The sequence below is a fragment of the Eublepharis macularius genome, chromosome 14 (genome assembly GCF_028583425.1).
Source record: "Eublepharis macularius isolate TG4126 chromosome 14, MPM_Emac_v1.0, whole genome shotgun sequence".
NCBI lineage: Eukaryota > Metazoa > Chordata > Lepidosauria > Squamata > Eublepharidae > Eublepharis > Eublepharis macularius.
The window spans coordinates 44903699-44929691 of record NC_072803.1 but is presented as its reverse complement, the minus strand read 5'-3'; the positions used below and the strand labels follow the sequence as shown (position 1 = coordinate 44929691).

General features: G+C 44.1%; 1 protein-coding gene across 1 annotated transcript in view; it reads left to right on the top strand.

The window, feature by feature from the left end:
- Positions 1 to 24691, top strand: part of LOC129342591 (discoidin domain-containing receptor 2-like) — a 29509-nt gene extending 4818 nt beyond the window's left edge. The window contains exons 3-17 of the mRNA XM_054998434.1: positions 5088 to 5190; positions 6029 to 6257; positions 7142 to 7289; positions 8101 to 8206; positions 9419 to 9605; positions 10588 to 10834; positions 11284 to 11385; positions 11923 to 12086; positions 13000 to 13195; positions 13626 to 13870; positions 14770 to 14891; positions 16326 to 16523; positions 17369 to 17603; positions 18356 to 18505; positions 20872 to 24691. Of these exons, the coding sequence (XP_054854409.1) occupies positions 5088 to 5190; positions 6029 to 6257; positions 7142 to 7289; positions 8101 to 8206; positions 9419 to 9605; positions 10588 to 10834; positions 11284 to 11385; positions 11923 to 12086; positions 13000 to 13195; positions 13626 to 13870; positions 14770 to 14891; positions 16326 to 16523; positions 17369 to 17603; positions 18356 to 18505; positions 20872 to 21012 (2573 nt within the window). The 3' untranslated portion in view covers positions 21013 to 24691. The remainder of the gene's footprint in view (positions 1 to 5087; positions 5191 to 6028; positions 6258 to 7141; positions 7290 to 8100; positions 8207 to 9418; positions 9606 to 10587; positions 10835 to 11283; positions 11386 to 11922; positions 12087 to 12999; positions 13196 to 13625; positions 13871 to 14769; positions 14892 to 16325; positions 16524 to 17368; positions 17604 to 18355; positions 18506 to 20871) is intronic.
- Positions 24692 to 25993: the final 1302 nt, after the last annotated feature.

Genomic DNA, 25993 nt, shown 5'->3' with positions numbered 1-25993 from the left:
GGGTTTATATAGGACTTGAATGGAAGGTTGTGATTGGAAGCTATGGGGGCATATGATTGGCTACTGGGGAGGGCTGTGATTGCCTGCAGGCTTGATTGACATAAAAAGATGTACTAGTGCTTAGTAGTGGGTAGGAACTTATAAGGGGCACTTTCTCTTTGCATGAGTCTCTATGGGCTACATCAGAATTTTTACTGAGGTAACATTATGTTGGCATCGGGGACATATCTAGGCTGGGAGGAATTTAGGAAACGGAGTCCTTGTCTGCTCATAGCACATCCTTTTTTTTTTTTTTTTTGAAAATTTTTTTATTGGGTTAGAATCCGTTATTTTTACATTTACATTCAATTTTCCCCAAATTTTTCATTTCTAACCCCCTCCCTTTCCCCCCTTTTGTTGACTTCCAACAGTTTTCCAACCCTTTGTCCCTTTTCCCTTACTTCTATTAAATTTCTCTATCTAAAACAAATACATATTCTCCATTATACTAAGCAGTACATCCTTAACTACTTTTCTTATTGTATACCCAAACTGTAAGTCTTTGTTTCCATCTTGGATAAACAATTTATCCCATTTTCCAATTTTGAATATTTCTATATATCATAAACCTATATATCATAAACCATAAAAATCTTACACATTTAAATCAAACAATTTAACTTATTCTCTATGTATTACTCATTCTATCTTTTTATGGTAATTCTATATAACTCTCGTCACATAGTCAATCAATTTGACTCGTCTATACATTCAGTTTGGTGCATTATACAAATCTTATCAAAGAAAGAAAATATTGTTGATTACTCAATCCGTATATTTAATCCTTATCCTTAATTATTTTCTATCAATATTCTATTTATTAACCAATATATATCTATATATATATCAATCTGTTAATCTAACTGCTTATAAATTCACATTTATCTCTTCCCCCCCCGGTAAAGTCACCCCCCTCTACATTTTATTATACTTCAGTAGTTCTCAAACTGCCACAGTTTTCCTCCCACCTCCCATTTCTTCTCCAGATATTGTTTCAGCTTCTCCCAATCTGTGTTAAACTGCCCTGAGTCCAGATTTCTCAGTTTTCTTGTCATCTTGTCCATTTCTGCCATGTACAGCAATTTGTAGGTCCAATCTTCAATAGTTGGCACTTCTTGTACTTTCCATTTTTGCGCATACAAAAGTCTAGCTGCTGCTGTCATATAAAATATCAACGTCCTATGATGGGCTGGAATTCCCTCCATTCCCAAGTTTAGTAGCAGGAGTTCTGGGTTCTTATTTATTTGAAATTGTAAAATTTCACTCATTTCTCTTATTATTTCCCCCCAGTACTGCCTAGCTACCTCACACGACCACCACATATGATAGAGGGAGCCCTCATGCTTCCTACATTTCCAGCATTTATTAGAAGTGTTCAAATTCCCTAGCGCAATCTTCTTTGGTGTCATGTACCAACGATAAATCATTTTATAGATATTCTCTTTAATATTTGTACATGTCGTTGTCTTCATTGTAGTCTTCCACAAGTATTCCCATGCCTCCATTGTTATCTCTTTGTTAAAATTTATAGCCCATTTCACCATTTGTGTTTTAACTGTCTCATCCTCAGTATACCATTTCAACAGTACTTGGTATACCTTGCATATTCTTTTCTTGTCCTCTTTAAGAAGGGTCTGCTCTAGTTCCGAATTCTCTATTCGTATACCTCCCTTTACAGAGTCCGAGTTATACAAATCTCTGATCTGTCTATACTGGAACCAGTCGTAATTCGGTGATAGTTCCTCTTGCGTCTTTATTCTAAGTTTAGATGCTTCTATTTTAGTTATTTCTTTATAAGTCAAACATTGTCTTTCGTTATCAACAGCTCTCGGGTCTATCACCTCATATGGAACCACCCACCAAGGAGTTCCTTCTTGTAGATAAATTCTGTACTTCTTCCAGATTGTGTATAGACTTCTCCGTACAAAATGGTGCAGGAACATCGAGTTGACCTTTACTTTGTCATGCCATAGGTATGCATGCCATCCAAATATTTTTTTATATCCCTCTAGGGCTAATAGTTTCTTGTTCTTTAATGTCATCCACTCTTTCAACCAAACTAGGCAGATTGCATCGTGGTAAAGTCTCAGGTTGGGCAGTTGCATTCCGCCTCTTTCCTTTGCCTCTTGTAAAACTTTCATTTTCACTCGAGGCTTCTTGCCTGCCCATACAAAATCTGATATTTTCCTCTGCCATTTTTCAAATTGTTTAGAGTCTCTGATGATTGGTATTGTCTGTAGCAAAAACATCACTCTTGGTAACACATTCATTTTAACCGCTGCAATCCTACCCAACCATGACAGATTGAGCCTATTCCATTTAATCAAGTCTCTCTCAATCTGAATCCACAATTTTTCATAATTATTCTTGAACAAATCTATATTCTTTGCAGTCAGTTCAATTCCCAAATATTTCACCTTACTTGTTACTTCACAATCCGTTGTTTCCATTAACAATTGTTGTTTCTGCTTAGTCATGTTTTTGCATAGTATCTTTGACTTCTTTTTGTTGATGAAGAAATCTGCCAAGTCTCCAAACTCCTTGATCTTATCTATCACTTTTGGCATGTTCTCCAGTGGGTCCTCTACAATTAACATTATGTCATCCGCAAATGCTCTGACCTTGTATGAATAGTCCTTTATTTTTATTCCTCGAATTTCCTCGTCTTGTCGTATTTGTATCATCAGAATCTCCAATACTAAAATGAACAACAGTGGAGACAACGGGCAACCTTGTCTTGTTCCTTTGCTTATAGTCAATTTCTTGGTCAATTCATCATTCACCACAATTGCTGCAGTTGCTCATAGCACATCCTTGATGCCGCCTAGGTTTATGCCAGAACAGCCATTACGCTTGTGCAATGCTGGCACAACGCTGGTGGAGTTTGCCACCTGTGTATCTCAGAGATGTGCTGGCATAGTGATCCACCATCATCCTATTGAACCTGAATAGCAGTGGTAAATAAAAGTGTTACGTATCAAAAGATCAGGGTAGCTGATTTCAGACAAAACTAATTAATAAGCAGCAATAGGATAAGAGCAAGAAACAATGCCCTTTAACAAAACAATAACGATCTATTTACTCGTACCCACCAAAAAAATCCTGGGGATATTGGAGGAAGATCAGGTAAACTTCCTTTCTGCTTGCAAATCTTGAGCCAAGAAACTTCCAATAGAGTTGCAAGATTCTGTGTAACTGCCAGAGTCTACCAAGGCACAGTGCTGATTTAGTGAAACATATTTGTTATTTTCTTTTTTATACTTCTTAATGTAATGGTAGTATATATATATTCTGATAACTATTCTGTTAATGCATGTTTTATTCTGCTGGATTTTGGCTGTCATCAATGATGGGTTGATTGACAGCAATCTTTTTTTAAACTCACAGCAATAACCTTAGGAGCAGTAAAAATAATTTAGACTGCTGTTCCAGTTCTAACATATGTTAAAGGAGGGGGTGTGTGACAAGAGACTCAACAAATGTAGCTAAAAAAGGATCAATTATTTTAACAAAGGTCAGGCTGACTCTGAAAACTTAATGAGCTCAGGGCCAGCGTAATAGCTGGGAAGAGGCTCTTTTGTTATGGTTCCTCAGTGGGGCAAACAGTGGCTCCCCAAGGAAGCTGCAGGTTGAGAAAATGGCGTAGGAGGAGGCTTCAGCCCCATTCCTTGTGTGCTGTAGTCCTCATCCCAATCAGGCCTATGCATACTGGGAAGCGTGGAATTCCCTGATGATGTCTGTTGATCAGACTCAGGGACAGTCCTGGGGAAATCATCATGTAGGTGGGTTCTGCAATTCCACCACCCCAAAAGCCCTCCCCCCACACAAGAACTGGCAGCGTACAAAGTCAAGTGTGGCTTTCTCTGGGCAGGTTTTTTGGGGGAAGATTTGCTTATTTTATAAGATACATATATCCCATTCTCTTAGCATTTTTGCTTCCCCGGGTGGCTTTCAACAATAACCATTGCAACACTAATTGTTCCATTAAAAACTAAAGTTTAAAAAAGTAATAGTCCCTGACCCAAAAGCTGTCCAACTGTCCTCAACCAGAGCCATGGCCTTCTCATCCCTGGTACCTGCCTGGAGGAACTCTCTGCCTGGTGACATGACATCCACACCCTGCAGGACCTAATACAGTTCTGCAGGGCGTGCAAGACAGAGATATTCCACCAGGCTTATGGCTGAGGACAGCAACGGTTACCACCATATCCAGCTGCATTATTTGTCCCCTTATGGAGGGGGGAAATATATATTGCTTCTTGCCATCCATAGCTCAGATTGCACTATTTTAATGGTTTTTATCTTGATTGATTAAATTTATAACAATTTATACGTTTAATTACGCAAATTTCATAGTGCTGTTAGAACTGTATTAGAATGCTGTACACTGCCCTGAGCCCAGTTAAGGGGGAGCAACCAGCTATAATAAAGCAATCAGCTATAGAACCAAGGGCCTAAGAATGATTAATCAGACAGGACAGATGAAGAGCCTAAGAGGCTGACTGTCTGTGTGGCTTAGAATGCAGAGGCTGGGGAAGAGGGCAAGACCCTCTCCCTCGTGACCTGCTTGTGGGATTCCCAGAAGCAGCCAGCTGGCCTCTGTTGGAAACATGATGCTGAACCATCCGGTGGGTAGCCATGTTGTTCTGAAGCAGAACAGCGGGATTCTAGTCCAGTAGCACCTATCTGACAAAGGGAGCTTTGACCCTCAAAAGTTTATGCCCTGGAAATCTTGATGGTCTTTAAGGTGCTACTGGACTTGAATCATAATGCTGCATGGGATTGATCATTGGTCTAATTCAGCAGAGCAGTTGTTCGGTTACTTATTTGCAATGTACAAGCTAAGTGTAAGTGTGTGTGGGGAGGGATAGCAAATTCAGGAAGTGCTGGTCCCAAAGTTATCATCACATCAGTGCTGAGAACAGGAAAAATGAAAACTGCCCCTAGGGAATGGATAATGGGGCGTGTTTGTGTGTTTCTCATCAGTGCTTTGTGTAATCAGTCAGCTGTTTGTATACTGATGTTGTGCTTCCTCCCCCTTTCCTCAGCAATATGCCGATATCCTTTGGGGATGCACGAAGGGACAATCCGAGATGAGGATATCACAGCTTCCAGCCAGTGGTATGCCTCTACAGGGCCACAGTATGCGCGGTAAGCAGGAGCAGCTCTGGGACTTACATCGAAAATGAAGCAGGCATTGGGTTGGATTCAGTTGTCATTTCTGCTGGTGGAAAGGATTTCCGAGACATTGAAGAGCTGCTTCCAGTTGCAGCCAGGGTGGAACTTTTTTTTATATTCTCCTGAAACAAATTCTCCTTTGCTATGACTAGGAACTTTGCAGCGGGGTTCAAAGGGATGACTTAAGAAAGTTATTACTGACTTAAGGAACGCCTTCCTTAAACAAGTAAAAGCTTCTGAACTTGTAGACATTTGTATTGTAGACATTTCTGATGGGGATGCTATTGGTTGTCCCATCATTTTTCTGAAGCCTTACAAGAAAATATGGTGACCCCCACTTAGCAAGAAAGTCTGGCTGTAATCATGGTTAGGAACAGGCAATACTGAGCAGGATGCACCAGTTTTGTGATTCAATATTAAGATAGATGCATTTTATTTATTTTTTATTTTACTTCATTTGTTCCCTGTCTTTCTCCCCAGTGGGGCTTACATCATTCTCCTCTCCCCTATTTTATCCTCACAACCACCTGGTCAGTAGATTAAACTGAGAGTGTGTGGCTGGCCCAAGGTCACCCAACAAGCTTCAATGACAGAGCGGGGAATTAAACTTGGGTGTCCCAGATCCTAGTCTGACACTCTAAACACCACGCCACACTGGCTCTCATGTGTTCATTACACAGTCTTTATAAAGTTTTGCATTCCGTGAGATTTTATCCGATTCTCCGCTTCCTTCCACATCTGATCTTTGGGATGTGGGTTTTTTTACCTTTATTTCTCTCTCTCTTTCGCTCTCTCTTTGTATCACACTTAGGTTGCTGAGAGAGGAAGGTGATGGAGCCTGGTGTCCAGCTGGCCTCCTGCAACCAGAGGATGTGCAGTTTCTCCAGATAGATTTGCATAAACTGTACTTCATCACACTAGTGGGAACACAGGGGCGGCATGCACGAGCCACTGGGAAGGAATTTGCCCGTGCTTACCGGATCGACTATAGCCGCAATGGAGAGCGCTGGCTGTCTTGGAAGGACCGTCAGAACAGACAGGTGGGTGAGAAATAGTTGAAGAAGGCGTTGCAAGTGATGCTACAAAAGTTAATAGTTTGCATGGCCATTTTAGCAGCCTGCATGCATGCAGCTTACTAATGCAAGTATTTCTGGCATATCTGCTGTCTGAAAATAGAACAGAATAAACTTGTCCAGTTTCCCAAACAAAAATTTCCTTCTGCGCCTGCTTATCTGAAGATGATCATCCAACTTGCTGTGGCAAAGGCAAGTTATTTCCAAGACTGTGTTGCATCTTCTATAATAATAGAACAGAAGATAAGATTAGATTTATCATTTGTACTTCTGAAGGAATTAATCTGACCTGTTTATTTGGTTATCAGAGATGACTGCAAGCAGGGAGAGAGTATTAGTGTAAAGCTTGTCGGTGATAAGGGAGTACCACAGAAAGCTTTAAATTTTTGACACTTCAAAAGTATGTTTGGTTTGTGTTCTCAAAATGCTTTCTAAGAGTAATGTTCAATTTTAAACAAAAGATGTCTGCATAGGTTTTCTGTCACGTAACTTGGGAAGGAAGCCCTCTTCCTTAACCGCAAGGCAGGCTGCAGTTACTTGAGGAAGAGGTAATGTTCAGAGGTAAAACCTCTTCCCTTGAAGGAAGGGTACAGCCATCTGTTGCTGCCTTTGGAAACTGGCAAAACAGAGACAGGGAAAAGATTTGAGTAGATGCCTTAAAGTTATTGATTGTTATGCCCATCTTTGAAATGTTGGTTCTTGCAGAACTGTCTGTTGTCCAAAATCTTTGAGATCAGGTAATAATAGGGGGAATGTCCTAAGAGGACTCACAGCTCTACTGGTCTTTCATCTTTATTATCACATAAATAAATCTTGATGGGAGAATCTAGCAATGTCTTTTTTTGTTCTAGGTGATTCAAGGCAACATTGATACTTACGATGTTGTCCTGAAAGATTTGCGCCCACCTGTCATCGCCCGCTACATCCGACTGATCCCAGTGACTGAGCAGCCCATGACGGTCTGCATGCGAGTGGAACTCTATGGCTGTGTTTGGTTTGGTAAGGGCTCACGGGGCAGCAGAAGATGGGCTACTTTCCTCTCTCTGGTATATTTATTTATTAAAACATTTTCACCCTGCCTTTTCTTGTGCTTCAAAGTGGCTTACAATGGTAGATTAAACACATTTGCAGTTAAAACCATGGCCAGATTGACAGGAAATGAGAGAGTTAGCAGATGCAGCTGATGGAAGGTGCGCCTGGCTACCACGCCAACCTGCTTTTTGAAGAGCGAGGCAGAGTCTGTGGGCATTTCTAAATTCTTAATCTGCTCTGAAAAGCCAGCTTCACTCCGTCTAGAACAGGTAGATTCGACCCCTTTAGAATATCAGCCTTTCCGACTAGCATTACCTCTGTCTTGTCTGGATTCAGCTTCAAGTATATAGCAGCTTGCTGGAGGAAGAAGCTGCTGGCATGCACTCCCTTGCTGTTCAGCAACACTGCTACGAAAGGGCAGAGGGTGGTATTGCAGCTAACAATTCAGCAGTGATGGCCTGGGGCCCTCGGTTTGGCCAATTCATTACTTGGGTACATACACATCTGGTGTCAGGTTACTCAGTCTTCCTGACTGGCTTGAGAGCCTGCTTGCTTCCTGCCTTGTTTGCCTATCTGGGTGGTACCAGCTTTCATCTAAACTGACAGTCCTGTCTCCTGGCAAGCATTGGGAATGGGCCTGGAATCCACTGGTAGTGCAGAGACAAAAGAGATGGAAAGAAGAATCTGTCCTGCATCCTTGGCAGCTTCTTATTCAGAGTAGCTCATATGGGTGGAGGAACTGGAATATTTTTGGTGACACCCAGATCTCTTTTTCCAGATGGCTTGGAGTCCTACAGCATGCCGGAAGGAGGCATGATCTCAGCTCCTGGTCACCCCATTGTTTACCTGAATGACTCAACTTATGATGGTTACCAAGAACGGAAGTAAGAGGGGCCTGGGGAGGAAGGGAGAAAATACATCTCACTCCACTTGTTACTCCAAAATTATACTTGGATTATGCCAGTTCCACTCAAATATTTAGGTTTTATGCACACACACTCACATAGATATTACAGACACAATATTTGCAAAGGAATAGAGCGAGTTTGGAAGTGCTCTCACTGTGTCCATTCTATACGAACATACCATTTCTTACCAGTGTTTAGGTCTGGAGGGAAAAGCAGATTGATTGGCACCCTTGATGTTACTAAGATGCCTTCACTCTGTCAGTTCTCAGAGAAGTTTTGCTACTGTTTTAATTTTTTAACAAAAAGGACGAATGTATAAATTAAAGCAGAATTTGAAAAAAAAAATTCTTAAGAGATGGGCTACCCAACTGAAGCACGAGATGAGGATTGACAGTTGAGCCAGTATTTGATTTTGTGTACATCTGCCTTGCAAATTGCAGAGCTGGACTGAAGTGACGCTTGTGCTGTTGGTGAAGAATCCACTGTGATCTTTCTTAAATGTCTTGTGTGCCTTACCCCTTAAAGGGCTTTTTTTCATGAAAACTGAACAGGAAAGGGAGCTGGAGTATCCCTGAGGGTCGGGGTCAGGGGGGAGTCAATTCTTCACCCTCAGACAGAGGTTCGTAGGCCTGGTGCTCATTTTTGGTAATCATGCAATGAATTATGTCGTCACTGCACATCTTATCTCTTTGCATGGCATAGTTACTTGCATGGCATATTGATCTGACATGGAGCTCCTCCTCTTCTTTTTTCCTATGTCAATTGTTTGTGGAATGTGGGAATGGCTTGGAGCAGTGAATTCATCATGTGAATTGCAGTGCAGGGTCTGGGAACAGTGTGCCTGTCAGTAATGGGTGGAAACTGCAGAGATGACTGTAGAACAACCCAGTGACAACCATATCTCGATGGGGATGTGATGAGTGAGCAGATCGCTCAGCAGAACACGTGAACTACCCACTTATACCTAAAACACTATGTAGCCAAGCAGAACACACAAATGAAAAATGAGATTTTTTTTTTAAAAAAAACCCCACAGATGCATGGCTACACTGAGAATTTCAGTGTGGGAAAATGTACACTTAGATCAGCTATGTGAGTAGCGCTCTGACTGCCTTGGAAATGTTATTGTGAGTACCATGCCTTCATTTAGTGATGCTTCTTGGTAGTATGTAACTCTTCTCTTCCCAGGCTTTTGCATGGTGGTTTGGGCCAACTGACCGATGGAGTTCTAGGCTTGGATGATTTCACAAAGAGCCACCAGTACCGTGTGTGGCCAGGCTATGACTATGTTGGCTGGAGGAATGACAGTTTTAGCGGTGGTGCTGTTGAGATGGAGTTCCAGTTTGACCGGCAGAGGAACTTCACTTCCATGAAGGTAAAGCCTTTGCAGGCCAGCAGCCTTTTGTGGGTTTATTGAGGAGTCATGTATGCTGCCTTTCTGTCCCCGCTGGGCAGCTGAGGCAGGTTACTGTAAATAGGAAACTAACAGTGTGATCCTAAAAGAGTTACATCCATTAAAGCCAATGGGCTTGGAAGGCTGTAACTCTGTTTAGGATTGCACAGTAACAGTGCATCCTGAAGAACACTTTCCTGGGGGTAAGCCCATTGAAGAGACCTGATTAGACCTGCTTAGAGTTTCTAGAAATTTTCTTATTGAAAGTGTGTGTGTGTGTGTGTGTGTGTGTGTGTGTGTGTGTGTGTGTGTGTGTGTGTGTGTGTGTGTGTGTGTGTGTGTGTGTGTGTGTGTGTTGGCCTGATTGAGAGTGTATTGCATGCTTTGCGCAAAGAACATCCCAGGTTCAGTCCCTAGAATCTCCAGTTGAAGAATCTGAGATAGGAGGTGTTGGGAAAGACTAGGGACAAGGCAGAAAGCATTCTGATACTTGATATAATTGTCCCAGTTTCGCATAAGGGAGAAATGAACCTGTGAATCTTTATTTCTGCATCTTGTTCTCTCTCCTCATGCCATTTTTTTCTGTTAACGTCGCAAATAGTTTCTGCACTCATTGCATATAAATGGTGTAAAAGAAACAATCGATTCATTAATGGCTACAGTGGAAAATTAAGTGAACCCAAACCAATGACAGTATATCATATCAAAAAGAAACAGCTCATAGCTCAGAAAGATCTTTCTGTGCCAGAGACATTGGGAAGCAGCTGGCAGTCAGCGAGGACAATGCTTACTTAGATGCACCAATGAGCTGGCTTGTTCTAAGGGCGCTTCATGTGTTTGTAGGTTGGGTGCAACAACAGAAAAGGCTCTGGTTAATGATGGCTGGTTTCATATGCTTGCCTTCTTTGCAAGGGGAAGGGCACAGAGCCATTGTATCTTCCTCTCCCTCCTTTCCCCCTTTCAGGTCCACTGCAATAACATGTTTTCCAAGGGAGTAAAGATCTTCCAGAGGGTGGAGTGCCTCTTCAAGCCACGGTTGATTGCAGAGTGGGAGCCTGAGCCTGTTGGTGTGGACACGGTCCTGGATGATAAAAATCCCAGTGCGCGGTTTGTGACTGTACCCCTCAACCAACGTGTGGGCAAAGCCATCCTCTGCCACTTCTACTTTGCTGACATCTGGATGATGATCAGTGAAATCTCCTTTCAGTCAGGTGAACAGAAGTAGGCAAATGCTCAGAGCAGGGATTCATTTAGGGATGTGACGGGGACCTTTCTGTGTGGGCTGGTGATTTTGTTTGTGACTTTTGCTTTGGAAAGGACTGAATGATTTGGTCACACCCAGTGCTTGCAGATGGCAGAATAAAACATCCTCAGTAGAGGCCGATTGGGCAGAGCCAGAGCAGACCTCTTCTGTACAGAACTGTTAATTGAAAAAGAGCCTGTTGTTAAATTTAATTTAACAAAGCTCTCTAACAGTTCACTGGCAGCACATGGTGTAGAAATTATAGTCATAGACCTTCCTATAGATCTTTGGAGACAGAGGTATCACCTTTGGGCTACTTATTTGCGGGGTCATCCAAGCTGTGATTGGGTGGCTCCACTCAGTGTGGAATGTCTAGGGCATAAATGATTGGCCAACATTACTCTTTTGTTTCTTTAGTAGACATGGATGCTGTCAGCCCCACTGTGGTCACTTTGGCTTTAAGCACAACAATGGAAGTATTCTTATCGGAGGAACTCAATATGACAGAGGGGACTTGGGGTAAGAATGGGGCTTGGGGCCACAGCCAGAGCAATGTAAGCATGCAGTCTGACAAAAGAAAGGAGTCTGTACAGAAAGGCAAAATAATTTGCAGATTCTCAGCTTAGAAAAAAGAAGGCAAACTTGGGGGAATGCATTTCAGAGGAGGTAACCAAGTTAGCTTACTGCATCAAAAACAAAGAGGACTCTTGTGTACTTTAACAACTTAACATATATTGTGGCAGAATACCACAATAATTCTGTTAGCCTTTAAATTACCACAAAGTGGCTGTTCATTGGGCAGTGGGGGTATGAATGAGTCTTGTCACTCTGGTTTTACCTAAAATAACTTCTGATGGAAGTCTCAAGGGCTCCTTCATCCAAAGGAAATTTAACAGTGCAATTCTATGCAGAGTTACAGCCTTCTAAGTCCACTGAGGTTAATGGGTTTAGGAGGGTGCAGTAGGATTACACTGTAAATCCTTTAGCTCTGACCCTGGAACATCTCACTTCTTGGCTGCAGGAAATATATCACAGTATCTTTGCTTGTCCTTTCAGGGACCCCCACCACATTGTTTCCCACAAGCCCCTGGATTGAACACAGAATAGAGGAACCAAGCACCTCCGGCTTGGTCGGCTGCCTTGTGGCGATCATCTTGCTGCTCCTCATCATCATCATTGCCATCCTATGGAGGCAGTACGCCCAGAAGCGGCTGGAGACGGTAACGTGCGTCCTGCAGCATGCTGGCTCGCTTGGGAAACCTCATTCGCCCCCATCCCAAGCTCTGCCGTCTCTCCTCCAACAAAGAGAGGAATTGGCTCCACGGATGGGTACTTAGGCATTCCTGGGAGCCTGTTCATTAGGTATAATATCTGTATGTTTCCTCCTAGGGTTATGCATGATCTAAGGGGGAGCACCTTAGATCATGAAAAAAAAAACGGAGGAAGAAGGTTAAATGCTTCTAGATCCCACAGCATTTCCCTGTCTAGATCTTGGCACTCCAAAGCAGCTTTGGTGAAACTTTAAAAAGGAACACTGGAGATCTGATCACCCAACTTCTGTTATCTTTGTCAAACTTTGAGAAATTCTGCCCAGGCAGAAATTTCATAATTGTTGTTTTCCTGGCACGTATTAGTGGCTGAGATCTGCATCAGTGGAGCTTCTGCTTTTTGCACAAATACGTGTAACTTCTTTCTGTAAGGGTTCTATGGGGCTAAATTAGGAACCCAACTTGCAAGACAAATCTAAGTTAAGAAATTTCTTTAAGTCAAAACCTTTCAGTTGTCAGAACAATACAACTAGATTCTTGTAACTAAATGCACAGGCATAACAAAGAACAGAAACTTGCAGCAAATACTATCTTTGAATTCAGTTAAGTAACTCGTTGTTTCTTGATACTACTTCGGGATGAGTAAAGTCCAACTTTTCAGGTCTCTAGCATAATGTGTGGTTTGTTTCTCTCTAAAGAAATAAACTAAGATCAAGAGGTGTGGTATCCAGGGAGACTTCAACATAGCACCCTCTGGGCCTGGCCTACACACCGGCCAAAGGGCTTTTCCTGCTGCCTCACCTCCTCCCTGGGCAGCCTACTGTGCTTTGCACAGGATTTCACCAGCATTCTCCTTCTTCCCCAGGCTCCTCGACGAATCCTGGAAGAAGACGCCACTGTCCGTCTGTCCTTCTACAGCTCCAGAATTGTCAGTGGTCAGACACAGATCCATCAGACCAACCCCACCTATGAGAGGGTCTTTCCCTTGGACCTGGAATATCACCAGCCCACCACCCTGCTCCAGAAACTGCCTGAGCTCTCTCAAAGTGCTGAGGACTCAGGTAGGAAGTGGTCAGCAATGCAGGCTGCATAGTTCAGGAAACATGGACAGAGACAGGCAAACTCTACGCCGTATTGTTAGGCAAGGGAAGAACCCTGCCTGGGGTAGTAAATGTTGGAGGCCTCTTAAAAGTTAAATAAATTTAGCTTAAATATTTTACTGCTGTGGTGGGTGCCTTTGGATTTATCCACAAGCACTGAAATAAACTTTGTCTCTGCTCCGTGTTCAAATAATTACATTTTCATGTCAAGAAACCCTGAGTACTATTGATGATGCAAATTTGGAGGGCGGAATAAAAATCTGATAAATCTGATAGCCTTATATCAGTGTAAAATTCTTCTGCGCAGATGTAATAATGGTCGTGAAATCTTCATGCAGCCAGTTGCGCACCTGAGGGTTGTTCAAGTAAAGTCTTCCTTTGGCTTTTTCAGCCTGCAGTGGTGATTATGCTGAGCCTGATATTACCAAGTGCACACCTCACCAAGGCTTCCAGAATAATGTTCCGCACTATGCCGAAACGGATATTGTCAGCCTGCAGGGGGTGACAGGCAACAACACGTATGCTGTGCCGGCGATCACGGTCGACTCCTTGACCAAGAAGGACATCTCCGTGGCTGAGTTCCCAAGGCAGCAGCTACGGCTAAAGGAGAAGCTGGGGGAAGGGCAGTTTGGGGAGGTAGGTGTACTCGTTTCCCAAAAATGGTCGTCCCAGGCTAAAAGAGAACTGGTATAAGTCATGCCAGTAGGTTGATGGGGACTGGCATTCTGCCATGCAAAGGCTGGCCCACTGGGCAAGTGCTAGTTTGCAGTCATCTCTTTTAGTATGAAAACGTGATGCAATATTGAAAGAGAAATCACAGGATCTTTACCCTTCCAGAATGAGCCTAGTTTCCTCCGAGAGCCTTCACTGCTTCTGGGTCCACCCTGGATCCGGTCAAACAGATGTGTGGTAGGAGTGCCATGTGGAAACTTAATTCTAATGCACATAGGGGTTCAATTTGGATCAGGACCACAGCACCTGGAGAGAAAGGGTTTGAGCCTTCCCCTTTGCACCATTTTCCCAACCTGAAACAGCCCTATTGGGGCAAATGTAGCTTATTAGTATGCACATGCAAGCTTCCTCAACAGAGTAAATAGTGGCTCCTTGGGGTCAATAGAAGAATTGCACCGAGGAGATGGCTGAATAAGATTTCCAGTGCTTGGAAGGTGGAGGTTCAGTTGTTCTATGTCCCCTACCTCATGACTAGCAAACCCAGAATAAATTAAGAGAAGTGGAATTGTGGAAATGTATGCTGGCTTTGGAATCCAGCTTCCCTTGTTGCAGAATTTGCCTACTGTTGAAGCCTTGCCTGTTAAGGGGCTAGAAAATGTTTGATATGATTCTGAGCTCTTGCTGGGCTCTCCAGTTCCCAGGTCCTCACAGCAGGGTCTGCCTCTTGAGTGAGACCAGGTAGAGTATGAGCAAGTTCATTCTGCTTCCAACCCACCAGTATGTGTGTGGATCCCCCAAAATGTGTCAGAAGCCTTTCCCCCTCTTGCTCTGTCTGACGGTGCTCCATGGCCTCTCTTCTGCAGGTCCATCTGTGTGAAGCGGATGGTCTTCTAGAATTCTTGGGCCGGGCTTCTGCAGAGGCCTCCAGCAGGGCAGTCTTAGTTGCTGTAAAGATGCTCAGAGCCAACGTCACCAAGACTGCCAGGTGAGCTCAGGCTGTGATGCCAGTCCAAAGAAGGTCTGCCATTGGCTGACAAACAGTGCAATCTTAAGGAAAGTTACTCTAGTCAAAGTCCATTGACTCCAGTCTCCTTTGGATTGCACTGGAAGTCTTCTAGAGGTCAAAGTGGCCTCCACTGTGTGATTGCGGTGAGACTGATCTAAATGAATGGTTGAAGTGCACTTTATACTTGTAAAAGCTGCTACAAGAAGTGAGTGTATGAGATTCAGTGACTGCTGGGCATTTTTTGTGTGAATGCTGACAATGTGAGAAGGATGTTTGTTTTAAATATGTCTGAAAGCTCAGGTGCAACTCAGTCAATGTCAACAGTTTCCTCCATGTGGCTGGCATCAATTCAGTTGAGTACATCCAAATTCTGTTTCCAGGTATTCCCAAAAATTCATCTGGGATTAATGGCCACATGCTCCCACGCAAATGTTGATCTTCTCTGAAATGAATTTATTTATTTGATTTTGTGTCTTTATTTTACTTTTTAAACAGAAATTGGCTCCTGTGAATCAAAAAATAAGGTGATGTTTAATGCAAAAAACTTTCTCAGAAAGGGGGTTCTCAATTGGAGCTGAATCCAGACATCCCTTTTCAGTTGGCACCTTTTTGGTACTTCTGTCTCTCATACTAGGAGAATGACCTACCCCATGATTCTTCTGATAACACACATGGTTCCCATTTTGCATGAACAGGGCAATGTGTGTCTTTTTAAAACTTTGATACACAGTAAACCTGGGTTTCTGATTGCATATACCATGGCTTATTCACACAAAATGGCTATTGAATGTATCTAGAAGACTGCATGTAGAGCATTCTCCTGATATGTACATTAGAAAGACCAAAAACTGAACGAGTAAAAAAGACTGGAGGGGTGCTGGGCTACTTTCTGTCCTTCCTCTGATGGCCTCATCAGTGGCATTTAAAAGCTGAAGGGAAGGAGTCCTCAGCCATGCTGGACACGGGCATGATGGAGGAGAAAAAGTTGTAAGCAGCCACAATGGATCTCACAAAGTCCAGAACAAGAAACAAAATCTATATTATACCTTTTATGAGGGCCAACCAAAATGACACAATATGTTGCACAAGAGTTCAAGCCCATCATAATTCTCTGTCAGGCTAGATGTTACAAAAGTTAAAAAAAATGAAGATTTTCAAGGTCATGATCTTAAAACCCTGTCATGCCAGCCTTCAGAGACTTTAGTTTAATTGCTACAGGGGTTAGATTACAGCACTTGTTTTTGGGGAAAATGAAACAAACAATGGAACGTCATTTTATTTGAAAAAAATGAGTCCAGCAAGATCCAAATGTCACTCGAAAATCCACTTGAGAAGTCCCTGTCTGGATCTGGTTCGGATTATTTTATAGCAGGATTATGTGAGTCTTGTTACATGTTCTCTTACCTTTCAAAGGAATGATTTTCTAAAGGAAATCAAGATCATGTCCCGGCTAAAAGATCCAAACATCATCCGCCTCCTGGGAGTGTGTGTTCAGGATGATCCATTGTGTATGATCACTGAGTACATGGAGAACGGGGATCTTCACCAGTTCCTGTTGCAGCGGCAGAGCAGAAGCACCTTTACGCTCTCAAATAACATTCCCTGTGTCAGGTGACCGAAGGGAAAGGGATGTGGTCAGAGAAGAGCAGCTGATTCAGAGAGGACAGCTGGTAGCCACTCGTGATGATCTGCACCTTCCTCCCTCCAAACTCAGACTCGTGATTATGTGCCCTTGTCCATGTCTGCTGTTACAGAATTCACAGTGATACAATAGTGCAATGTCCCTTAGCACAAATGGCTTCTTAAAATGATTAGATAAATTCTTGGAAAATAGGCATGACCTTAGATATTGGCCATAATAAGAATTGAACCTCCATGTTCAGAGGCATCCTTTCAGTCTGATATCTTTATACCAGAAGATGCCAGGGACTGAACCCCTGGGATCTTCTGCATGAAGTCCTTGTGACAAACTCCTCTGCAATGAGCCTTTCCCCATCATCAGGATCCACTACCATTTTGTTTTGTTTTACCTTCTTAGGAATGTGATTCCCTCACTCTGGGAAAATGACACAGTATCAGGTTATTTACAGTGCACTCCGATACTGTTATTCCAGTCTAAGCCTGTTCAGGTGCAGGACTTCACTATCAGCCTCAGTTCTGGTACAAAGTTTTGGTTTCCATGGTGCAAGAAATTATACATTACGGAGTACATGGGTTGGGTCTGGGGTCCCCACCCTGTGTAGCAGTCAGATATAAATTTCTGGTTCCACTCAATTCCCATATGTGTAGTACCTGATTCAGCTTAGTTTGTGGCACGCATGGAGAAAGTTTTTCAGCCTCCTCCCTCCCTGGCACCATTTTTGCAACTTGAAACAGTCTGGGGGTGGGGAGAGCAGTTTTGACTGGATACCAAAGGATCTCACCTTTGACTACCTGCCTACATTTGTCCTTTTCAGCTGCCTGCATCTCCTGCTCATGGCTACCCAAATTGCCTCTGGCATGAAGTATTTGGCTTCCCTCAACTTTGTGCATCGAGACCTGGCGACACGCAACTGCCTGGTTGGGAACAACTACACCATCAAGATTGCCGATTTTGGGATGAGCAGGAATCTGTACAGTGGTGATTACTACCGGATCCAAGGCAGGGCTGTGCTGCCAATCCGCTGGATGGCTTGGGAGAGTATCCTGCTGGTAAGAAGGTGGGACCGTGGGCGCAGCAGACCTCCTTTTCTAGAGATCTGTTTGTTTACGGGCGAAGTGCCAGCCAAATGCACTAGTTTAGAATCAAGGCAGTGTACGCAATATTCAGAAGGTTACTCACTCCACTTAGAGAGGGTGAAGACTGTTGGATGGGCAACATGGGTTAGTAGGTTTAAAGATCAACAGAATTCTATTTATATTGAAAACGTACTGGTTCGATAACTTTTAAACATAGATGTAGTTCAGTGCTGAAGCACATCTTTTGTATATAAAGGACCTCAGATTCGGTCCCCAGCACTCCTGGATAAAGAAGGTTAGATAGCAGGTGTTGGGAAATATCTTTCTATGCTTGAAACCCTGAAGAGCCAGAGTAAATAATATTGACCAGAAGTCCCAATTGATACAAGGCAGCTTCATGTGCCTTATTCCTCCAAAGAATTCTGGGAATTATAATTTACAGGGACTGCTGAGAATTCCCTGTTACAGGCCCCTAGTCACCCCCTCCTCAGAACTACAGTTCCCAGGATTTTCTAGGGAGAGGGGATGACAGTTTAAACTAGCTTATCTCCCTGGTTCAATTAGTCATTAAGATCTATTAGTGGAAAGATGGTGCCTAGTGGAGGTGCTGTTCCCTTGCTCTTTTTTTACTAAGGCAGAACAAGGTAACTTCTGGCAGAACACCCAAACTAGGTTGAATCTTTGAATGCCTTTTGTCCTCATGTCCTTCCTCTCCCTCCATGCAGGGCAAGTTCACCACAGCCAGTGATGTGTGGGCCTTTGGCGTGACGCTGTGGGAGATGTTCACACTGTGCAAAGAGCAGCCCTACAGCTGGCTCTCAGACGAACAGGTCATTGAGAACACAGGGGAGTTCTTCCGAGACCAAGGCCGGCAGGTACGGGAAGCATGCCCAGCATGTGGCTCCAGCCAGAGCCACAATAATTCAGATGCCAATACTGGCTCCTAAAAATTGGACCGGATGATTGACACTTGAGTTGCTGAAGAAGGGGAAGGAAGCTGTGTGCTACTTTGCAGCCACTCACTGGAGGAAGTTCAAGAAATACTAAGAACTTCAAAAGAGTCCCTGTTTCCCCCAGTGTCCCCCCACAAAGACCTACAGACAAGGCATGAAGGCAAAAACTTCCTGTGCGTTGCCCCTGCCATTTGTATTGAGAAATATTCTGCCCCTGAGCATGGAGGTCCATTATAACCATCGAATGTGATATCCATTGAGAGATCGGTCTTCCTTGACGATGTCTCATCCCTTTTTTTAAAAAAATTGCAGAAATATTTACAGCCCTAATTCCCTGCAGTCTGCTTCCAGTCTTTACTGGCTTTCATGAGATTAACCAGACAGAGAACCCACATATTTTCAACCTAGTAGCCGTCAATGAAAACCCATATTTGAGAAATTTTGGTTCCATATGTTGCTCAATCCTGGCCAATGGAAGAGCAAAGGAATGTGTGCACAATTGCACATCCAAATGTTCTTGTGTAACCTGCGGCCAACCAAATACACATCTGGGAGGAGTATAGCAGAAATTCATTATCGAGGGGTCTTTTGTGAAACTCTCTTCTCAGACATGCTTGCAGAAATTCCAGTTTATATTCTCATAATTTAAATTATCCTCCCCTCAACATTCACAGTAGTCCCACTCTTGTTAAAGTGAATGCACATACATCCTGCCTGTACATGCACACATCTGTATCACACATTCAGCTGTACATGTGTGGGCTGTAACATGAGAATTACTCAATGCAAAAAATAATTGGTGTTCACTTTACACAAATTGTATGTGCATTCACTGTAACTTGTGAACAGGGCTAGTTATATATTGGATTGGATTTAAGAAAGGAAACACTCAAAATGTGAAAATGCTGTATTTGAAAAATTGATTAATACTTAACAGTACTGCTTTCAAATGAATGAACAATGCTTAAAATTTTCAAAAGTATATGGCTTGAGGTTGAATTTCAAAAGTAATTTTTTAAAAATCTATTTTTATAAATAATAATTCTAACAGTGGAACCTGCCTCTGGACATAGAGTAAATTCTTAGTTATTAGAACTAATAGCTAGGGATAGCGCTTAGCTTCAAGAATTTGTCTAATCCCATTTTCAAACTGTCTGAGCTAGAATTCAAATGTTAAATTTGAATTACAAAATTTTTGCACAGGAGAGAAATCAAGCAAATAGTAATTCTTGTCTTGTTGCACATGGGGTTTTTATCAGCAGAGCACGACTTCCTTGCCTCCTCCTGCTCACTGGGGTGGGTGTTTATTCATGACCCCCCCACAGAACCAGTTTGGTATAGTAATTAAGATCAGCAGGACTCTAATCTTGAGAACCCGGTTTGATTCCGCACTCCTCCCCTTGAAGCCGGCTGGGTGACCTTGGGTCAGTCACAGCTCTCTCAGAGCTCTCTCAGCTCCACTCACCTCACAGGGTGATCGTTGTGAGGATAATAATACACTTTGTAAACCGCTCTGAGTATGGCATTAAGTTTCCTGAAGGATGGTATATAAATCAAATGTTACGTTGTTATTACTTTTCTGCTTGCAGAGTTTTGTCCTAACCAGGCGCCACCCTAATCTATCCGCCAGGCATCTCTGGCCCATGTCCTTTAAAACCCACACTAAAAGTTGGATCTTCCTCCATGTCCCAAGCCCTATCCTGCCTGCCTAGCCTTCCACTGCAGGTCGAGGGGGATGCCATCTCTGCCTATGGCCACAGTGAAAGTTAACCAATCCTGTCCAGGCTGATGTGCTGGCCAGACTCTTCCTGCTGGCCTCAGATTGAGCTAGATGAAGCCTGCTCCTCCTCAGGGGCTGTACACTTGTCCAAAAGAACCTCCCCACCAGGGCTGCCAATTCTTTAGCCGTAGTGCCTGCTTCTTCCCTAGCCATTTCTCGGTCCTCCCAACTCACCCGTGTTTCAAGGAAATCAGGCCAGGGACATGATTCTCTCCTCCCTTGTCGCATGCACATAACACATCTGAGAAGTGGGTTGGCCCACAAGAGTTCTAGATCACTCAGGTTCTAGATCACTCAGGGAGTTGCATGGCTGAGTAGGGATTTTAACTTGGGCTTCCCAGAGCCTAGCCCAACATTTTCACTACTATATCACCCTGGCTTTCTAGCTAAGAGTGGAAATACACGTTACAGGTTACGCAAAGACACACGTGTGCTTCATTTCACGTGTTCTCTCTCCCTCTGTTTCCCCTTGTTTGCTAATGCCTCACTCTGCTTCTCCTGTCCACAGGCTTATCTCTCTCAACCACCCCTGTGCCCAAATCTTGTGTTCTCCTTAATGATGAAGTGCTGGAGTCGAGATATCAAGGACCGCCCGGCGTTTGAGGCCATCCACCTGTTTCTGGTGGAGCAGATGGATGGGAGCATTTGACACGCAAAAGAACTGGAGGGATACGGTAGAGACCGTAGTAATGCCAGAGCTGCCTCTGGTTGGCCTGTCCTTCCCACAGTCTCCAGTGGGCTCTTTTTCCACAGTCCATGAGACTGGTGGATTTCAGACAGACAACTGAAGCCATTACCTCCTGGAATTCATCTGTAGCACAGGGCGAGATGCCATTCCATGTTGTGACACACCACCGAGTGTGTGGATGGGCCCCATGACAAGAGAAAAGTCACACTGATGGAGCTTTGTGTCTTTGGTCAGAATCCACTTTGGGTGAGTTCTCCTCGGAGGAGGCACCTGTGGCAGCTGCTGCCTCCATCGGCCATCTGTGGTCAACTCCATAAGGCTGAGAAAACACCATCTCATGGGGAAATTTTGCATTCCGTCGGGAAATACTGTGAGAGGGTCAATACCCCTTTTAACTCGTCATTACGGGCCTGAAAAACACCCTCTGAGCAAAACAAAAACACACTTGGGGAATAAGATATCCAGCCTCCCAGGAATGATTTCCTTTCTTGGAAGATGTTTTGACTGTCCCTGAAAGTCATTTTTGCTAAGGAAAACCCACACAGAGATGCTGGGGGCAGGGCATTTGTAGCAGCAACACCTGCCCAAAATAGTGTGGCAAGGTGACGTCCTCTTAATCTTGGATGTTGTGAGTGGGGCATGTGTGAAGTTTTCCACACTGGATTTTTATCTATTTTTAAAAAATGAATGTTCATGATCATAGGAAGGGCACTGGACCCCAGGACCTTCCTTTAGCCTACAATTAAGGGATTTGGGGGTGAGGGAGGGGGATCTTGTAGAGGGAAACAATTGACACTGTAACTACTGTCATGACGCCGATGCCTTGTGCTTGTGAACCTGTAGCCAAAATGGACTGATGTGCAATTCACCCTGTATCCTGGTCCCGCATCAAGAAGGCTCCAAAGAAGAAGTAGAAAATCACATCTGGAGTCTCCAGCTATCTTAACTTCATTTTTGCTCAACCTGCTTTCTTCTTTATTTAAAGACCTCCTTCCTCTTTTATTTCTTTGAATTTTTGCCTCTCTGTATCTGTATTTGTATCTCAAAGCTTTAAAAAATATCTCTGGACCAAATCTCGTTTCCAGAGCTATTTCATAATCATGGAACTGGGTTTTAAGTACACAATGCTGCACAGCTGAGAAGTTCAGCTTTCTTTCTTTGAAAAAAGAAAATACCCAACAGTCTCAGAAAAAGGGGAGGGGCACTAGGGATGGAAAAGAGAGGGAGAGTATGTGTGGAGTCAGCAAGAGTTTGAGCAATCGTGAGATTGTGTATCTTTTTTGTCCCTCTACCCTTGGCTAGCAGATGGAGAACGCATTATGCCAGGTACAGCTTTCAGGTGAGTTAGGTTTTTGCCTAGGATATACTGATCTGATTGCCTGCTATGGGTGATTGTGAATTGTCATAGTCTCCCCTGAAGAATCCTGGGAATTGCAGTTCAGTGAGGATGCTGAGAATTCTCTATTAGAGATCTCTAGTGACCCCTTCTCCCCTCCAGAACTACAGTTCCCAGGGTTCCCTGGAGAAGAACTTATTGTTATGTTTGGGATGTAGATAGGCCTAGTCACCAAGGTGTGATCCCATGACTGGCTGTTTTAGGAGCAAAACCTAGTGCTCTGCCTGATGAGACTCTTGTGGGTCCAGTAGAGGACATACAGGTGGTAGCATTTGTTGATAATGCAGAAGGTGCTTGAAACTAGGATGTGCTAGGAATTGTAGTTTATGAGAGAGGAGAGCTGCTAGTTATTTCTAAAAAGAGGTTCTGCAAACTTGGACTTTTGGGGTATGTGGAGGTCATTGTCAACAGGCCCTCAAGTGAACTGAATGGCAAGTGGGGGGTGGGCAGCAAACCTAAAATTAACTTTTCCAGAAGATTATTTAGGAATATGCAATATATTTGGGAAGCCAGGAATTTTGGAATAACTGGAGTTGGTCATATACTGGATTGTAGCCTTTTTAGTTAGTTACGATGTATATGCAAGTGACTGCAGCCTGATAGGCTGATCAGTGGTCTATAACCGTCTCTGAAACTCATGCTATGGCCAGTCAGATTTGGCTTTGCTAACAACGTGCTTCCTAGTAGGCAACTATTTCTTTTTGCCGCACTTAGTTCTCCATCTTCCATTGCAAATATTCATTCCTTGATGCAGTTCTCTTCCCTTGGCTTTTTTCATTGCAATTTATCTCTGTGTTGAATAACAGACCAAAAGTTGGTTAGTCTAATTATTCTGAATGTGAAATTCAGCTTACTTCACTTGCCTGCATTCCATTACAACTACTGTAGAACCTTCTAAACTCTGCTGCAGGACATTCCCCCCTCCTCTCTCCAGCTTCTTATACCCTACCCATTTTCTTCTCTCTCCAGTGATCTCTGGCCTTCAACCTCTTCCAGGCTCCTCCCTCTTTTGTCCCTACACCCTGTGTGAAGGTTTTCTTTTTCTCATAGACAAAACCACTTCCCTAACAGTAGCTGCTTTGAACTTCAACATTCCAGAGCTAACCCTTTTCCCTCTGAAGTTAGAATGTTAATGAACATTCCATGATGTGGTTTATTGCCTAGCCCAGGCAAGGAATGATTCTGCAGCACATTCCATGGGGTGCTGAATAGAATGCCCAAGAAATTGGGAAAGAGCTCTGGCAGGTCATAGGATCAAAACCTCATGGCCCTGCTCCCCCTGCAGTTCAAGAGAGCAATGTGTAGTGGTTAGAGTGTTGAACTGGGGAGATCCAGGTTCAACTCGCCACTCCTGCCATGAAGTTCACTGGGTGGCTTGGGTTAGGTTCCGTCTCTTCGCCTAACATACCTCACTGACTTGTTCTGAGGACAGAACAAGGGGTGAGATAGCCATGTATGAAAGGTAGGATAAAAATGTGATAGATGTAGGATGTGCTTTTAAAAATAACTGTCCTCACCAGAACCCTTTGAGCTAGGTGTCTCTCAGGACCTAACTACACAATATTTGTCCTCGTGTTCACCATAGAGTCATGTCTGTAAGGCATGTGCTGGAGATTCTATTCTTGGAACAGAATGTGGGGCACTGATTCAGATTGGTACTACTCCTCTTGGTAGGAGAATACACCATGGTTTGCAGTTTCCTTACTGGCAACCTATATCCTTAGTCACTCGCAAAACCAATATGGTTGTGAGCTCTTTTACCAGCACTTGCTCCTGTGCCTTTTTAACAGCAGTTCAATCTTCATAGAACAGTGAAGGATAATTGACAAGTAGGCCACAGCCATGCCTTGTATTACGTTGTCTGATAACAGGAGATGGTTTTGGAATATTTCATAAATGAGCAACAGTTCTGTACCACTTGCCCGCTCTTTGTTGTGGACTTCCTGGAGGTGGGGAGAGGGCATCTTTTCCTTTTCCTTTTCCATGTTACTTGAAGTTTGAAACTGTGGATCCATCTGCCATTTGTCCCAGAGCACATACAATTCCCTCATTACAGACAAGGCCTTCTTTTTTACTAACCTTGCTTGGTTGTATGTCATTTCTTTCGGCTGTTGTATGGCTGTGTACATACTGTATTTAGAAATTGCATTCAGATGTGTACATAGTATAATATATTGGAATTTAACCAGCAGTTCCTCTACAATTACACCCTCACGGAGGGGTGGTTGTTGTTTTATACTGACAAATGACCAATAAATTCTGTTGGTTTTCAATTTTGTGGGGTGTTTTTTCTCTCTGCTTCTGCATAGGGTTGCCAATTCTGGCTTGGGAAATTGCTGGAGATATGAAGGCAGTGCCTTGAGAGGGCAGAACTTGGGGAGGGGATGAAGCCAGCAGAGTCCATACCCTGAAGATTCCAATTCTTCTAGGGGAACTAATCTCTGTAGTCTAGAAAGCCATTGCAATTCCAGGAGAACTCTGAGCCCCACCTGGAAGTTAGCAGCCCTGCTTCTGTGGCTTGTAGAGAACCAGATCCATGCTCGGGGCTATAGGGAAACAGACTGAAAATAAAACAGCCAATATTGTAATGCCCTTGTATAGAGCTTTAGTGTGTCCTCATGTAGCATATGTGCAGAGCTGGAAAAAGAACAGAAGACGGCAACCAAAATTGCGCAGGCGGGGCGGGGGGCGTCGGGGGGAGCGGCGCAGCCGCGACCCCCGGGGGCCCCCGGCCCGCCGCAGGCGGGGCGGGGGGCGTCGGGGGGAGCGGCGCAGCCGCGACCCCCGGGGGCCCCCGGCCCGCCGCAGGCGGGGCGGGGGGCGTCGGGGGGAGCGGCGCAGCCGCGACCCCCGGGGGCCCCCGGCCCGCCGCAGGCGGGGCGGGGGGCGTCGGGGGGAGCGGCGCAGCCGCGACCCCCGGGGGCCCCCGGCCCGCCGCAGGCGGGGCGGGGGGCGTCGGGGGGAGCGGCGCAGCCGCGACCCCCGGGGGCCCCCGGCCCGCCGCAGGCGGGGCGGGGGGCGTCGGGGGGAGCGGCGCAGCCGCGACCCCCGGGGGCCTGGCTGTCTTTGTCTTTGTCTTTGTCTTTGTCTTTGTCTTTGTCTTTGTCTTTGTCTTTGTCTTTGTCTTTGTCTTTGTCTTTGTCTTTGTCTTTGTCTTTGTCTTTGTCTTTGTCTTTGTCTTTGTCTTTGTCTTTGTCTTTGTCTTTGTCTTTGTCTTTGTCTTTGTCTTTGTCTTTAGTGACCCCTTTGTCTCTAGTGACCCCTTCTCCCCTCCAGAACTACAGTTCCCAGGGTTCCCTGGAGAAGAACTTATTGTTATGTTTGGGATGTAGATAGGCCTAGTCACCAAGGTGTGATCCCATGACTGGCTGTTTTAGGAGCAAAACCTAGTGCTCTGCCTGATGAGACTCTTGTGGGTCCAGTAGAGGACATACAGGTGGTAGCATTTGTTGATAATGCAGAAGGTGCTTGAAACTAGGATGTGCTAGGAATTGTAGTTTATGAGAGAGGAGAGCTGCTAGTTATTTCTAAAAAGAGGTTCTGCAA